Source organism: Coffea eugenioides, chromosome 1 (genome assembly GCF_003713205.1).
Source record: "Coffea eugenioides isolate CCC68of chromosome 1, Ceug_1.0, whole genome shotgun sequence".
NCBI classification, from domain to species: Eukaryota; Viridiplantae; Streptophyta; class Magnoliopsida; order Gentianales; family Rubiaceae; genus Coffea; species Coffea eugenioides.
The window spans coordinates 38,192,086-38,207,167 of NC_040035.1; the positions used below are offsets into that span (position 1 = coordinate 38,192,086).

Genomic DNA, 15,082 nt, shown 5'->3' on the forward strand with positions numbered 1-15,082 from the left:
TCACACTTCCAAGTAGTCGACTCTCTACTCGGAGGCCCTCCACCACCACCGCCGCCGCTGCCCCCGCCGCCGCCGCTTCACCCATCGCTCCAACCCGTTGAACTTCGCTGCTTTGGAATAAAAACATTGGGTTAATATCTCCCTTGGCAAATCAAGGCGGATTCTTGATATCAGGTGTATTTTTTTTCCTTATCTTTCAATTTTACCCGGATTCTTGATATCAGGTGAATTTTTTTTGGGTAAGTATATCAGGTGATTTTTTGTTTTTTTAATCTTTCAATTTTTCCATTTTTTTCCTCGATATTTTGCCATTCTAATCTTGTAAGTTTGAATGTACAGATATCCACACACAAGCTCACATTTTCTAAGTGCATTAGTGTGTTTTGCGTGTGAGTTCTGTTACACACGCCCGCGCATACATAGTCCTCTGGGTTTCTTTACTTTGTTTTTTTGGTAACTTTTAGTATATATTAACTGAGATTATTCTGGAAAACCTTTTTCATTGCCTTAATGAATTCTTTATTTTTTTAAAGTAAATAAATCTTTTATTCTTAGAGTTGTTCATAAGTATTGATTTTGATTTAAAGAGTGTTCATTGATGTAGTATTTAATGAATTTTATAAGGTGATTAAGCCGGATTTGGTAATGCTATAGAGGGCAATGTTATAAAACAAGAAATAAGTTTTTGAAATCATAGTTTTCCAGAAAGAATGCTGCTTAAGGAATTGATTAAGATTTTTGGCATATAATTTGACAAAGAACAAATGGAAAATTTGAACTTGTTACGGTAAACGAGTCCTTTTCAAGTAGGGGTCTGCTATCCGAAATGATGAGTGATTAAATTATAGAAAATTGCTCTGCCTCCAAGTATTGGCACCATTTTTCTATGGAAGAAATGAGTTGTATCAGAGTCTAAAGGAGGATTTGTTAGAGTATGATGTTTTTGGCTGAAATTGAGTTGAGAAGTAGCTGCTTGCAGCATCAATTTTGAACATTCTATATGATATAAAGAGGGTGATCTAATTCATTGAAGCTGCAATTCCACAGAATAATTGTCAAGCTGTACAGTTTTATTGGGATTTAGCTTTAAAGCAGCTCTCTCTTCAGTTTGCATGTACCACACATCCCTTGCTCTGTTTTTCACCTCTTGTTAAAACTTTTGTGCCGTTGAAATCGTTCTTGACATTGACCAGTGATGCTGTTCTTTATCTTCTCAAGTAAAAACCTATTCAAACTTGATCCTGAAAGTGTTGATTGGCCATTGGGAGAAGGCTTGCCAAATGGTATGATAGTAAATGAATCACCAAGCATTGTTCTCAGCTCAACGTAGAAGATGATGCAGCTTGCAATTCTTTTAATATGAATTACATTGCACCAACTTCTTTAATTCACTTTATAACTGCTATTTGTAGCATTTTGTTGACCTACCATTTACAAATTACAGCCAGACATCTCAATCCTTAGCATGCCACATTTTTCAAATTGTTACTGACTGTCACGACCATAGGCTGGTTCAAGATTTCATTAAAGGGTAGTCTGGGGTTGAGGCAATATCTCGAAATCTGAAGTAGGGAAAGGGTGCTAGCTGTGCAGAAGGTAATGGAGGGTGGTTGCAGAATGATGTATTCCAGGCATCTTGGGAGTTGCAAGGGATTGAATAGTGGTTTTTGGTACCATTTCAGTTGAATTTCTGAATCAAGATGCCAAGATTTCATATTGGAGCTGCATGCTCTGCAGATAATGATTAATCTTTACAATGTTAGAATATATTCAATTCCATTCGGGCGCAGATACAACTTACTTGAGGCATGGATATGACTTGAGAAAATCAGTATTAATTCGCATAGACTTGTTTTGGAGCTTCTTTGTGTTACTTCACATGGACCTCATTTTGATAATTTGTGAACTTAATCTTTAATTGCCTTTTATAGATGAAAGTGAAGATTCTATTTGTTTTGGCTTATGATTAAGTGTGAATTTCCCATTCAGGTTGTAACTTAAATAACTGTGTATTTGATTTGAATTTTCTTCCCTTTTGTGTTATTAGCAGGTGGATTCATCTTTTCTACAAGTTCTGTGGCATGGCAACTTTCGCCAACCCAGATAACACATTGATTCGTGATGAAGGTTAGTCAGTATGGACTATTGAATTGCATTTTGTCTCTTTGAAGATTAAATTAACACTTTATGTGTTTCTGTTGACTTTGTCGACAGTCTTCATCTTTTTCTTCTTGTTATATTGTTCCTTGGTCTCCTTTGGTTCAATTCTTCCAGTTTAGTTGGAAGAATTGACTGAGTGATATTTGGAATCGTGTCTGCAAGATGATAGGCCCCTTCATGTGCTGTGCCAGATACTACATTGATATAATGAAGTTGAGAACATATATATAGGCTTATCTAGGCACATTCCTGAAAAAGTGCATCTTCCTGCTTTATGTATCCTTATGTTTCATATATGTGTGTATGTCTGTGTGTGAGAGAGAGAGAGAGCGCTAGCAAGCGAGCAGTATGTATGTTTGGATGTATTTATGTCTCTACAGCAATCCATATATTCCCTGTTTAGTCTAATTGGTAAGTTTGTATGTAGTAAATAGTAATATCTCGGATCATGTGAGTAATTCTGTTGCTTAATGTTCAACCATATTATTCGCTGGAAAAGTGATTAACTTAAATTTGCAGAGATCAAGAGTGACAAAGGATCTTTGCCTGCGAAAAGAAATCCTGAACTTGCCTCTCTGGACGAGGAAAACATACACGAGGACACAGTTGATCCAAACAAAAAGCTAAAGCTTGGCAATGACCTCTCCGTTGAAAACAATGACCGCTCCATTGGAAATGACCCTCTGATTCCAGATGTTGAAGAGAATAAAGATGTTAATGGAACTAAAAACCACAGTGCCCATGTGGAACAGGTACTGGAAAATGAGGATAATGAAGTCGAAGATCAAGATGGAGAAGACTATGAAGATGAAGGGGAGGAAGAGGAAGAGGAAGAGGAAGAGGAGGAGGACAAGGATGGTGAGGAAGATAGCGATGATGACGACTCGGATGCCAATGCTGAGATAGTTGACCGAAAGGGCAAGGGAATTATGAGGGATGACAAGGGTAAAGGAAAATTAGTTGAGGTGTCACGGGATTCAAGTGATTCTGGAAGTGAATCTGATGCTGACAGTGATCTCTCAGACGATCCACTTGCTGAGATTGATTTGGATAACATTCTACCATCTAGGACGCGGCGGCGCGTGGTTCAGCCCGGAGTTCATATTTCCAAGGATCAAGGCGCTAAGGAGGATGAAGATGACAGTGATTAATAGCACCTCCTTGTGGCATTTTTGGGTCAGTGAAGAGCTTCTGCTAGTTTCTTCAATTCAAGAAACAAGTGTAATTCTAGTTTCTGCTAGTGTCTTGTTCGAAGAAAAGGAGAATACAGCAGTGAAGTGAATGCTGTGGTAGCATTTTAGTTAATGACATATTGAATTGATTAGGAAACAGCACCCGCCCGAAAGTTTTGGCCTGCTCATGGTGGTTTATACAATGGCCTTTCATTTTGTTGTTCTTGTAGCTCTCGCACCATTAACACTCTTGTGATTTCAAGTTCCTAGTTCTGTTTGGGCCTGGGGTGGGCAGCTAGTACCAGTTTCTTTCTTTAGTTATATAACAGACAAATGAAATTTGAGTACAATCTTTAGGAAAATTACTACCGGTGGAAATATTCAGGTTGTCTAGATATTTACCATTGTACTGTGGTGTATATTTCGGTCTTTCGAGTCTCAACCATAGATTCAGACTTTCAAGAGGCAAAGTTTATTATTTCAATGCAGCCGAAATTCACTTTGCCATTTGAACTTCTTTTCATTTCCACTTCGCCATCTAAAACCAATACGTTCTGCAGTTGACATCCACAGTGCAGAACTTATGTACACTTTTACCATCTCAGTTCATGCTGTCATCAATCAAGTTTGCTAGTACAAACAAATACATAAGATAGATTGTACATTGTTCTCCCTTCTGTGATCCTCTACATCACTTTCTTTTACCAGCCAAAGAATACGCAAGAATAATGTCCTAAACTCAAAATTTGTCGGCTTCCGACAAAAAGAAAAAATAGAAATTGACTGTACTTTCCAGATATTCCATCCTTATATTCCATCATCGAGGGTCTAAATCACTGATTGATGCCTCATTGACAGACTGACTGGCAACAGCAGGTTGTGATGGACTTGCAGTACTTATAGTTTTAGAATCTTCAGATAACAATGGTGTATCAGACTTGTCTGAACCAATGCTGCGACTGTGTGCAAAAAAAGCAGGCTCAGAAGGCTTTGGAAGACTGACGGAAAAGCTCTGGAGCATGAGAACAACTGAAGCACTAGTTGGTCTCTTAGTTATATCATCTTGAACGCATAACAACCCGATGTGGATGCATCTGATTATGTTCTGTATTGAACCCGAACTAGCCGTGATAGCGGGATCAATTATCTTCAAGGCTGTTCCTCCAAGCCAGTTTTTCCAAGCCTGTTAAGAGGTTATAATTGTTAGACGTAAGGAAAAGCAAGAGAACTACAAACAGGAGACAGTAGAACATTGCAAATATTGTGTGTTCTGATTAGGCTTGAAATGTTTTGCATACTTACAAAACTTAGAAGGTCCTCCACAGTTTGGCCATCCCGGAAATAGGAGTTCTTCAGCCCACTTATTATTTCGAGAACTAACACCCCATAGCTGAAGACATCAGATTTGATTGAAAATAGTCCATGCAATGCATACTCTGGTGCCATGTATCCACTGCATAGTTATTCTTGTCAGAGATAATGAATAGCTATTTATAAAATTTTTGACTCAATGGTCAAAAAATTGTTCATAGGTTCATAAATAACAACATTTTAGCACTTACTAGGTCCCTGCAATTCTATTGGTGTTGGCTACACTCTCGTCTGCATGGAACAACCTGGCCATGCCAAAATCTGAGATTTTAGCATTCATATCTTCATCTAAGAGAATATTACTAGCCTTCAGATCACGATGAATAATCTTCAATCGAGAATCTTCATGCAGATAAAGAAGTCCCTTTGCAACACTCTCTACGATTCTGTAGCGCCGATCCCAGTCCAGTTCTGAGCTCTTCAGAGGATCTAAATTGGACCCAAAAAGAGAAATCAAGAAAAGATTTTTATCATAGACAAATAAGATGGATTAAACAAGAAGTAATTAACCCCTCAAACTATCTTAAAATCTTAGACTACCCTCTTAAAAAGAAAAAAAAATGATGACTATAGTCTATAGCAGCAATAGGAGGAAAACTACATACCAAAAAGTAGTTTATCAAGGCTCCCATTTGACAGGAATTCATAAATCAACAGTCTTTCTGTTTTTTCCAGACAAAAACCCAACAATCTAACCAGACTTTTGTGTTGGAGCTTTGCCACCAGCAAGACTTCATTCCTAAATTCTTGTTCACCTTGTCCTGACTCCTTAGACAATCTTTTTGCAGCTATCATTTGTCCATCCGAAAGAGTTCCCTGACACAAATTTGGCAATGTTACATGATAACAAAGTATTTAAATTTCATCAAGGGCAATTCACTAAACTAATCCATTGTAAAGCAGCAGAACATTGAAGAAATTCTTTAGTGGCCATGTTGGTCTTTTGGCCTTTGTGTTCAGTTTGAAATTTTAAAGATCTGGTGCAGGTATGTACCTTGTAAACAGCACCAAATCCTCCTTTTCCCAGCAAATCATTAGCAGAAAAATTATTTGTTGCTGCTCTAATTGTGCTAAAGTCGTACTGTACTGTTTCTGCCCCATCAATTTCTTCCAATTCTTCACCAAGATAAAACAAAGAATGCTAGAATCAACATGAATTGTTCGCTAAATGATCAATAATATCTTAGTCTGGGAGACACACAGAACAGACTAATGAACTCCTTTTTCATTTCTTTATACTTAAATAGGTCATTTTCAAGCAGACAACTATGAACATAGATGTAACAGAAGTAACTACTTCGCATCTATAACTTTGATTGCCCTCAGACCTTGGCACTGCTAATTTTACTATGGAAAATTCATAACAATGTTGCAAGCTGTAATACATTTACAAAGTTGCAGACACTTCATAACGCTTGATTGAACTTTTCATTATTTAAACTAAAGCTCTTGTCCTTATCTCTTCCTTCAATTTTCCTGAACGTACGATCCCACATTTTATAGACACTTACCCTGTCTCTAAAATTAATCTCATGCGCTCGAGTGAAAATTTAAAGTTATGTAAATGCCTGTGACTTTCAAAAACACAATGTTGTGATGCTACTTTTACTCTTCTACCAACACTGAACATTTTCAATCTGCACCAGAGTAGATACAGGTTAATGTGGAGGAGATAAAAGTCTCACTACCTTCAAGCTTTGCTGCTTTCTTCCTCTTCTGCCATTTTCTTGTGAAGATGAAAATGCAAACACTAAGTATTACAAGTACCACTGCAACGATGACACAAACGATGACAATCCATGTCTTGTTACCTTTGTTTCCTGCAGAAACAAGTTTTTGTCAAGCTTGAGCAATAAGCAAAAGTTTTTTAGTCCAAAATGCACGTTGTTGAGATTATAAGAAAGTGGCAATACAACTTAAGAAAAGGTGGAAACACGAGTAAACTTGAAAACCAAACACCAATGAACCTCTTCTGGGATTGACCACTCCTCATAAGAAGACACATAAGGAAGAAAAGCAAGTTAATATTGAGATTGATCACTTTGCTGATTGTTTTTTACCTCTCAAGTTAAACAGCTCAATAGCATTGCTAGAAAAGCTAGTTCTAAATCTTCTATCATTTTGTCATTGTGTAATTAGCTTACTCAACAAATAAAATAGCTCAATAATAATTCTAGAAATCTAGTTCTAACTCTTCTACTTATTGTAATAGTGTTCTTAGCCAGCATTAATAGTATGGGATTTGCATAATTTGATAATTAAAAGAAAAAGTTATTGAAGTAGGCGAGGCTGAGGATGGAAAGACAGAACTTAGGTTTAAAGTTCACATTTGTCAGATTATCTGCAAAATAACCTTATTGTCCACAAGTCCATGTTCTCCTAGGCATGACAATATTTCGAATAATTTACCACAAGATCAAAAACTTAGTTTTCTTAGCTAAGTAGTGACAAGAGAAAATATTTCCATCTGATTACCTTGTGGGGATGGCGGTGGACCTGGTGGTGATGGAATGGCACTCTCATTATAAAAGGGGATCAACTCATACCAAAAACTACAACTTGGTCCAACAACTCTTGCCCCTTGACTCCAAGAACAGCACTGAGACATCACATTTGAAGTCAACCTAAGGCAAAAATTACAAGTTCCTGGATCTATATCAGGTGTGCACTGCATCAAAGCATATATGGTCTCAACATTGCTGTTATTGCTTTTCCCTACAGCAAATTTCCGGTCTGGATTCCCTGAAAAGATTCTGTTTTCTAAGCTAGTTGCTAAATTGCTAACCTCCTGACTAAACAGAATGGGATTTGTAGAATTCAATGGGTTCTGAAGAGTGAAAGGTGGAAGATTAGACATAACTCCGAAAATCGACTTATTCGAATATCTTAACATGCATTGATCATACCAACCAACTGCCTCCTTTTGATTAGGACAGACCTGTGTGAGCTTTCCAGCAGAGTTTTGTACACAAACACGACAAGTTTCCTGATCAACATCGCCTCTACATAGCACGATTGCATTAACTGTATCGAGACCTTGGCCAAAAGAGGAATTGTAGAATCCATACGGGTTGATGTTGTATGAAAGGGAGGAAAGAAGAGAGTTGAGATTAGCCTGGTATGTGCTGTTCTGCGTGTAGTTGCCTACTCCTTTTGAACAGAAGAAATCTGTGAAGCTTGGTTGTGAAACAGATAGGAAAACAAGGTTTGTAAGCATGTAAAAGACTGAAAGAAACCATCCCTGATAGCCCATTTCTATGATCTATGATCTAAAACTGGGAAGAAAAAAAATGTCTTAGGTCTAGCCAAAATGGAAGAAGAATCATCACTCGTGATCCCTTGACAAAACTTCCAAATTTAGTTGACTAGTGAACATCATAATCTGAAATCAAGCAGGGCTAGCTGATTTTTTTTGGATCAATTACAAAACTGAGATGATCAATCTTGACCATGCAGGATATTTGGAAGATTGAAATCTATATTTCCTTTAATTTAATAATTATTGTGCTTATCAGATTACCAACCTGTGACAGCAGCTTACATTTTCACAAAATATAAAAACTAGGAATCTGTTTCAGTTTTGTAGTCAATCACTAGTTAAAGAACAAACAAAACAGAAGACTGACTTCCTCAAAATTGAACGCATTCAAGGGGAAGGTATTAATTTACTCCGAAATGGCCAGGAAACATTGGCTCATTATTTGACATTCTTGAATTTTGCTACAAAATATTAACCTTTTGATAGGACTACTTAGGACTGTACCGTGTTGAACTTTCAATGAAATTTAGTAGTTTTATTCAGATACATTAATCAATGGATACCCTCATTATTTAAACAGAAGATTACATGAACACAAATTTGCTGAGTACAACGAGGCCGGCAATGTGGAAGATGTTTCCTGGCACTGACATTGTTTACCTCAATTTTTAACTTCTTGCACTAGTTGGTTAAGTTTTTAATCCAGCTGATTAATGTTGCATGTTTTCATGTGGGAATTGGATTCAAAATTTGACTTTGAAATCTGCAGAGCGAAGATTAAGAATGATCATCATAGAGAGAATAATATTGAAGCACACTGCCTTGAAGTGCCCATTAAACCATTGGTTAAAACAAGGGTAAACTACTCTTTATCCCCTTTGGTTTGATTTATTAAGTATTATATAATCTCTGAATTTTTTGAAAACGGCCATTTAACGCCCCTGTGGTTTCATTTCATGTGAAGTGAAAAATGACGGAAATGACATCTATTTTTGTAATTTTTGAAATTTTTAAAAAAAAAAAGCCAAGATGTCCAAAACTTATGGTTCAGTAGAAAAAAAGAATTTCTTAATCGAAAAGCTGTTTAGATACTATAAGGGATTGCTTAAGTGATAAAGCAACTCTTTCCTAAGCAATATATCAGGATTTGACTATCATATCTGCGCTGATGTAGCACCTCATTCTCTTGTAAATAAACCAAAAATGAATTCAAAATTTAGGATCGCCAAACATGAACCCTAGGATAAGCTGAAACTTTGTTATAGTGTTTTTCAAACGGTATAAAATGCACCACTTTCAACTAAAAGTCATAAGAAACTTTCACGAATTTTTAGACCAAATTGGAATGATATTACTATAACATTGAGTTGGAAATCATCACAAATCCACGTTGTTTATGTGGAAATAAATGCACTGTTAGATGGTTTGTACATGGATTTTTTTCTTTTTGTTTGAGCCTTCTATCAAACTACTTCTGTCCTAATAAAAAAAACAAAAAACATGTACTACCAAATACACCAGAACAATATCCTAAGTTCCCATGCAGCCGTTTGCAGATTCCATCCTCTAATATAATATCATCGAGGATCAAACTCACTTATTGATGCTTCATTTAAGGAATAGTTAGTAGCAGCTCCTCCTGCAGGTTGAATTTGACCTGATCTTTTTGCTTTCGAATCTTCAAGAGCCTGCTGAGGCTGATTGTTTGAAGCAATGCTGGTGCTACGTGAAAAATATGCAGGCTCAGAAGGCATTGGCAGACTAGGAGATAAGCTATGGAGCATGAATACAACTGAAGCCATGGTTGGTCTACTAGCTACACCATCTTGAACACACAACAAGCCAATGTGTATGCACCTCACTATAGCTTCTATCGGAGCTGAGCCAGCCTTGAGAGTTGAATCTATTATATTTGAAGCTGTTCCTTTAATCCAGTTTTTCCAAACCTAAATGGCATAATATGGTATACAAAAAGTGGAAAATTTAGTCCTTGTATTTGACCATACTTCTTGTACAATAATATTTTTTCGCAGTTTTTGTCCCTAGTTATTTCGTCTACACTTAATTAATTAGTCTTGGATGAAACAAGAAAAGCTAGACTTGCATGAGTCCAAAGAACAAATGAGAAAATTTAGTGAAAATAAAGAGAGGTGAAGGGGGAGGGGGTTTAAAACGAAAATTTACATTGTATTCTATGTATTTTCGAGTATCAATAAGTTTAATCTTGTACAATTATTGGTCGCTTCATGCTTATGCAACATACACAACTTTTTTAGATGTTAATTGCTCAAATTTAACTTGATCTACAAATGTAAAAATCAATTAAGTTGAAATTGAGACTTAAAATACTAGGATAATAGTCTGATACTAAGTAAGACAAGTTGAAACCGTTAGAAGGACCAATACTGCAGCTTTTTTTTTTTAAGTTTGTTTAGGCTTTAGAACTATTTTTCTAGTCATACTTACAATGCTGAGAAGGTCCTCCACATTCTGGCCTTGTTGGACATAACGGTTCTTTTGACCACTTATGATTTCCAAAACCAGCACTCCATGGCTGAAGACATCTGCCTTGTCTGAACATATGCCTTGCAGTGCATACTCCGGTGCCATATACCCACTGCAAATGATCATTGTAATAGCTATCAAAATACAAACTCAAAGCACAATCACAAAACTGATACATATCAGAATATGAACTTGATAAGATTGGTTACATGTTTATTTAGGGGCAAAATTTGTACGGGATGATTAAAGTTTTTAATCTATGTCATTCATCATTTGGAAATTTTTTGTATTACTTCTTACGACTTTTTTCCGTCATCTTTTTTTCTTACAGACACCGCAACTCATAAGTATTACAATAAAGATATAACATCAAACAATTTTCCGATTAATCTTCAATCAAACGGAATAGAGTAACGCTCTCTCAATGAGACAATTGATTTCAATTTTGTTAAGTGAGAATACCCGTTAACTAATTTTCATTTAGTCGTTTAAGAACTTAATAATTAACCCAAAAATTATAGTGGTTACCCCTTATATTGTATTACCTGTTTAAGTACACATATATACAAAAGTACTTACTAGGTCCCCACAACTCTATTGGTTTCGGCTACACTCTCATGGAGCTGGAACAACTTGGCCATACCAAAATCTGAAATTTTGGCATTCATGTCTTCATCCAAGAGAATATTACTGGCTTTTAGGTCACGATGAATAATCTTTAGTCGTGAATCTTCATGGAGATAAAGAAGTCCCTTTGCAACACTCTCTATGATTTTGTAGCGTTGATCCCAATCCAACAATGACCTCTTTGCTGAATCTAAAATTGACTCAACAAAGCAAATCACAGAACAACTTGTTATCACATGACACCAAAAGAAAAAAAAAAAGAAAAAGAGAGGAAATGGTTAGCTTCTCAAATTTCCTTTGATCCCAAATGATATTTTTTTTGTTAAATTTTGTCAATCAATAGTTCTTTGGGATTATATATGCATGTATACCCAAAAAGGCAAAAATGGTTTATGTGAAGAAGGGTCTTTGCCCTTTTTGATGTTTCAGACAAGGCCATTTTTGTCTACTTGATGTACAGATAGTCTATTATCTACCATTTGATCTTGACAAACAATATAGTGACTGATGTAGCTAGGCAGTGGATGCACTTAATGCAACCAAAAAAGAGAGGAAAAAAAAAAGACAGATTGAGAAATAAAGAAAAGTTTAGGCAGCAGAAAAACATACCAAAGAGGAATTTGTCAAGGCTCCCATTTGACATGAATTCATAGACCAGCAGTCTTTCTTCATATTTCAGGCTGAAACCCAACAATCTAACTAAACTTTTGTGTTGGAGCTTTGCCACTAACAAGACCTCATTCCTGAATTCTTGGTCACCTTGTCCTGATCCCTTGGACAGCCTTTTTACAGCAATCTCCTTTCCATCTGAGAGAGTACCCTGAAGCATATATTGGATAAATTGACATGACAACAATTAACAAAAATCTTTTCAGTTTTAAGAGCTTTCTAACGAGTGACCGTGAGGCACCTATTAAGACACCCGATGTGTCATATAACATTTGCATTTATTATCATTCTTGTTCAGCCTGTTTCTCAAGTTGCTTCATTTTATAAAAAAAAAAAAAAAAAAATAGCACTTGTGCTTCAATTAACGAGCGTCCAACGAACTCTACAGTGATTGCAACCATGACTCAATGCAATCTGGCAGGAAAAAATTTAATTTAAGCAGTATTTACAACACCAATTTTACAGCATGTCCATAGGGCAACAACTCTATCTAGAATTATATCTTCCTAGTGAATTACTCTTCTACTGTCTGTACTTTGGAACTGTAGAGTGTTATGATGACTGTTTAGGACAGAATTAGCCAATGGTTTTGATATATACTTCTGTCTGGGCAAAATCTTCTACACCATCACCAGAATAAGTCCATCCCAAAGTTTTTGACCGCTGAAAATAACTGTCTAAGCTCCTAAAAAGTGTAGACATGTAGCAGTCTGAAAATTTTCTGCATAAATTGGGGCAAAAGAGCCAAACCAGCATAAGTGAATTCAAACTTCGAATCAATAAGATGGTCATATTGGCTGTTTTGATTGCTCACAAGTAGAGGTGGCAAATCAACCCATTTAATTAAATTTACCCATATCCGCCCATGAATAGATGGGTATGGGTATCTTAAATTTTTGTATATGGGTATAAATGGGTTACCCAATAATACCCATTTAATAAATGGGTATTATTGGGTAACCCATCAAACCCAATTAACCCATTTAGAATTCTCTTCCCCCCAAGTCTCTTCTTTTCCCCCACCCATTTTTTTTTTCTATTTTTTCATTTTGTCATGATGTTAACTACTTTTGTTTCATTATTATTATTATTATTATTTATTGGTTTTATCTTATTATTTTATTTTCTCTTAGTTTGTTAACTTACTCATTTTTCTGCATTATTAATTTATAATAAATTTTAGCCTATTTTCTTATCTTTCTAAAATGAAATTTTAAATTTATATATGAAAAAAATGTTAGGGTTCAAAATTTTTGGATTAAGTTTTTATATTAATTTTTATAGCACTTAGTTCAAATTTTTATATTCTTATTACTCAATTATTAAATAATAGGTAATTTTGTGACATAGAGTATAAATGAAAAAAAATTGGTAATTAAGTTTATTGAATATTATAAATAAATATTTAAAACTAATGATGGGTACAAAGAGTGGTATAAATTGATAACTTAGTTTGTAAAAATGAATTTAAATGAGTTTACAAAAAGTTAAAATAAATGGGTTATAAATGGATAATTGGGTTACCCAATTCATTTTTTGACTTACCCATTTATACCCATCTAATTAATTGGGTATAAATGAGTTGACTCACTTATACCCATTACCCATTTTACCCAACCCAAACCCGCCCAAGTCACCCATTTTGACACCTCTACTCACAAGTAATGATCAGATCTTTTGATTATTCACCTTGTAAACAGCACCAAATCCTCCTTTCCCCAGCAAGTTAGTACTTGAAAAGTTATTTGTTGCTGCACTAATTACGCCAAAATCATACTGCATTGCTTTTACCCCGTCACCTTCTTCCAAACCTTCACAATCGAAAACCAGAGAATACTGAAATTAGCTTCGGCGTTGCCCAATGGACGCACTTATACAAATCTGTAATATACTGTACAATGGATGCATCATGATGCCCAAGAAAATAAGTCAATATTTTACTTTGAATATTCTTGTTTCTGATTTCCTTGGATTCACGCAGATAAAATTCAATCATGATGGATCTTGAAGATTGAATGTTCAAGCAGAGACAGCATGGAAAAATATAGCCAAAAACTAAGTACTTTACAGCTATGAACTTTGAATGTCCAAAGCAAATAATAGTAGTTTGCAGCTGGTGACAAAAATCTTTACTTGAATTTACCCTGAAATTTCTCTCCTTTCCTTCTGCTTCGCCATTTTCTTCTGAAGGAGAAAATGCAAAAACTGAGTAGTCCCAGAGCTATTCCACCTACAACACCAATGATAATAAGGGTTGTGCTGTTGCCATGCTTTCCTGCAGAAGCAAGATTTTGCCATTCTTAGACAAGCAATGAGCATCAAAAAAGTATTATATGATTTGTTTGTGGTATGTAAGAAATGCCTCATTCTCTAGTTAAATCCTCAATACCCACTCCACCACATCTTTACACACAATAAGAGAATCAGTTGAAAAATGAGCTAGAAAGAGCTGATATTTTTGTAGATAAGTAGCTAGGTGACAGTTTTTGATACCTTTTGTGGCTGGTTTGGGTGGAGGTGGTACTAGGGAGGGCGGCAATGATGGCGGTGGCGGTGGCCTTGAAAGAATCACCCGTTCATTGTAGAAGGGGAATACCTCATACCAAAAACTACAGCTTGGCCCAACGACCCTGGCCCCCTCTGTACCATAACAGCATTGTGACAGAACCTGTAAAGCCCATCCAAGGCAAAGATTGCAATCTCCACCATCTATGTCAGGTGTGCATTGCATCAATGCATAGATGGTGATATTGCTATCACTCTTTCTTGTCCCTGCAGCAAACTTGAGTGAAAAACCTCCAACCGTTTGATCTCTAAGGCTGTTTGTCAAATTACTCAGGTCCTGATTGAATATACTCAGGTTTGGAGGAACCACTGAGCTCTGAAGATTGAAATTCGGTCTAGTACTCATGTTACCAAAAAAGTTCTTGTTTGAGTACCTTATCATGCAAATAGTATACCATCCAATTGCCTCCTTTTGATTGGGACACAATTGTAGGATCATATTAGCAGAATCATTAACACAGGTTTCACAATCTTGGAAACTAGCATCTCCTCTGCAGAGCACAAGTGCATATGTTCTGTCAGGATCTTCGCCGACCGAGGAATTGTAGAATCCATCGGGACTGACATTAGTAGAAAGGGATGAAAGAAGGGTGTTCAAATTGGCCTGGTATTTGCTGTTCTTTGTGTAATTGCCTATGTTATTTGAACAGAAAAACTGTGTGAAATCTGGTGCCGAAAAAGTTAGGCCAAACAGAGTTGTGAGCACAAAAAAGACTGACAAAATTGTACTACAATTTTTTGAAAGATGCTCCAT

At 36.1% G+C, this 15,082-nt stretch overlaps 2 protein-coding genes across 5 annotated transcripts; one reads left to right on the plus strand and one right to left on the minus strand.

Annotated features, from left to right (window-relative positions):
• On the plus strand, window positions 1-3,839 carry LOC113776026 (transcription initiation factor TFIID subunit 11-like). Of its 4 annotated transcripts, none has more exons than XM_027321099.1 (4): window positions 1-174; window positions 225-239; window positions 2,048-2,127; window positions 2,680-3,839. In XM_027321099.1, exons 3-4 carry the CDS (start codon window positions 2,082-2,084, stop codon window positions 3,309-3,311), a joined length of 678 nt encoding a protein of 225 aa, XP_027176900.1. In that variant the 5' UTR covers window positions 1-174; window positions 225-239; window positions 2,048-2,081; the 3' UTR covers window positions 3,312-3,839. The 4 variants fall into 4 exon arrangements, with proteins under 4 accessions (XP_027176900.1, XP_027176909.1, XP_027176894.1 ...); XM_027321108.1 differs by having other exon boundaries at window positions 2,051-2,127; XM_027321093.1 differs by lacking the exon at window positions 225-239.
• Window positions 3,840-4,149: 310 nt separating this feature from the next.
• LOC113771969 lies at window positions 4,150-15,082 on the minus strand. The gene is made up of 14 exons (XM_027316513.1): window positions 14,257-15,082; window positions 13,907-14,038; window positions 13,453-13,574; window positions 11,704-11,914; window positions 11,047-11,284; window positions 10,429-10,579; window positions 9,543-9,908; window positions 7,179-7,944; window positions 6,392-6,523; window positions 5,698-5,819; window positions 5,309-5,519; window positions 4,895-5,132; window positions 4,635-4,785; window positions 4,150-4,515 (listed from the first exon to the last, which is right to left on the minus strand). Exons 1-14 carry the CDS (start codon window positions 15,080-15,082, stop codon window positions 4,150-4,152), a joined length of 4,032 nt encoding a protein of 1,343 aa, XP_027172314.1.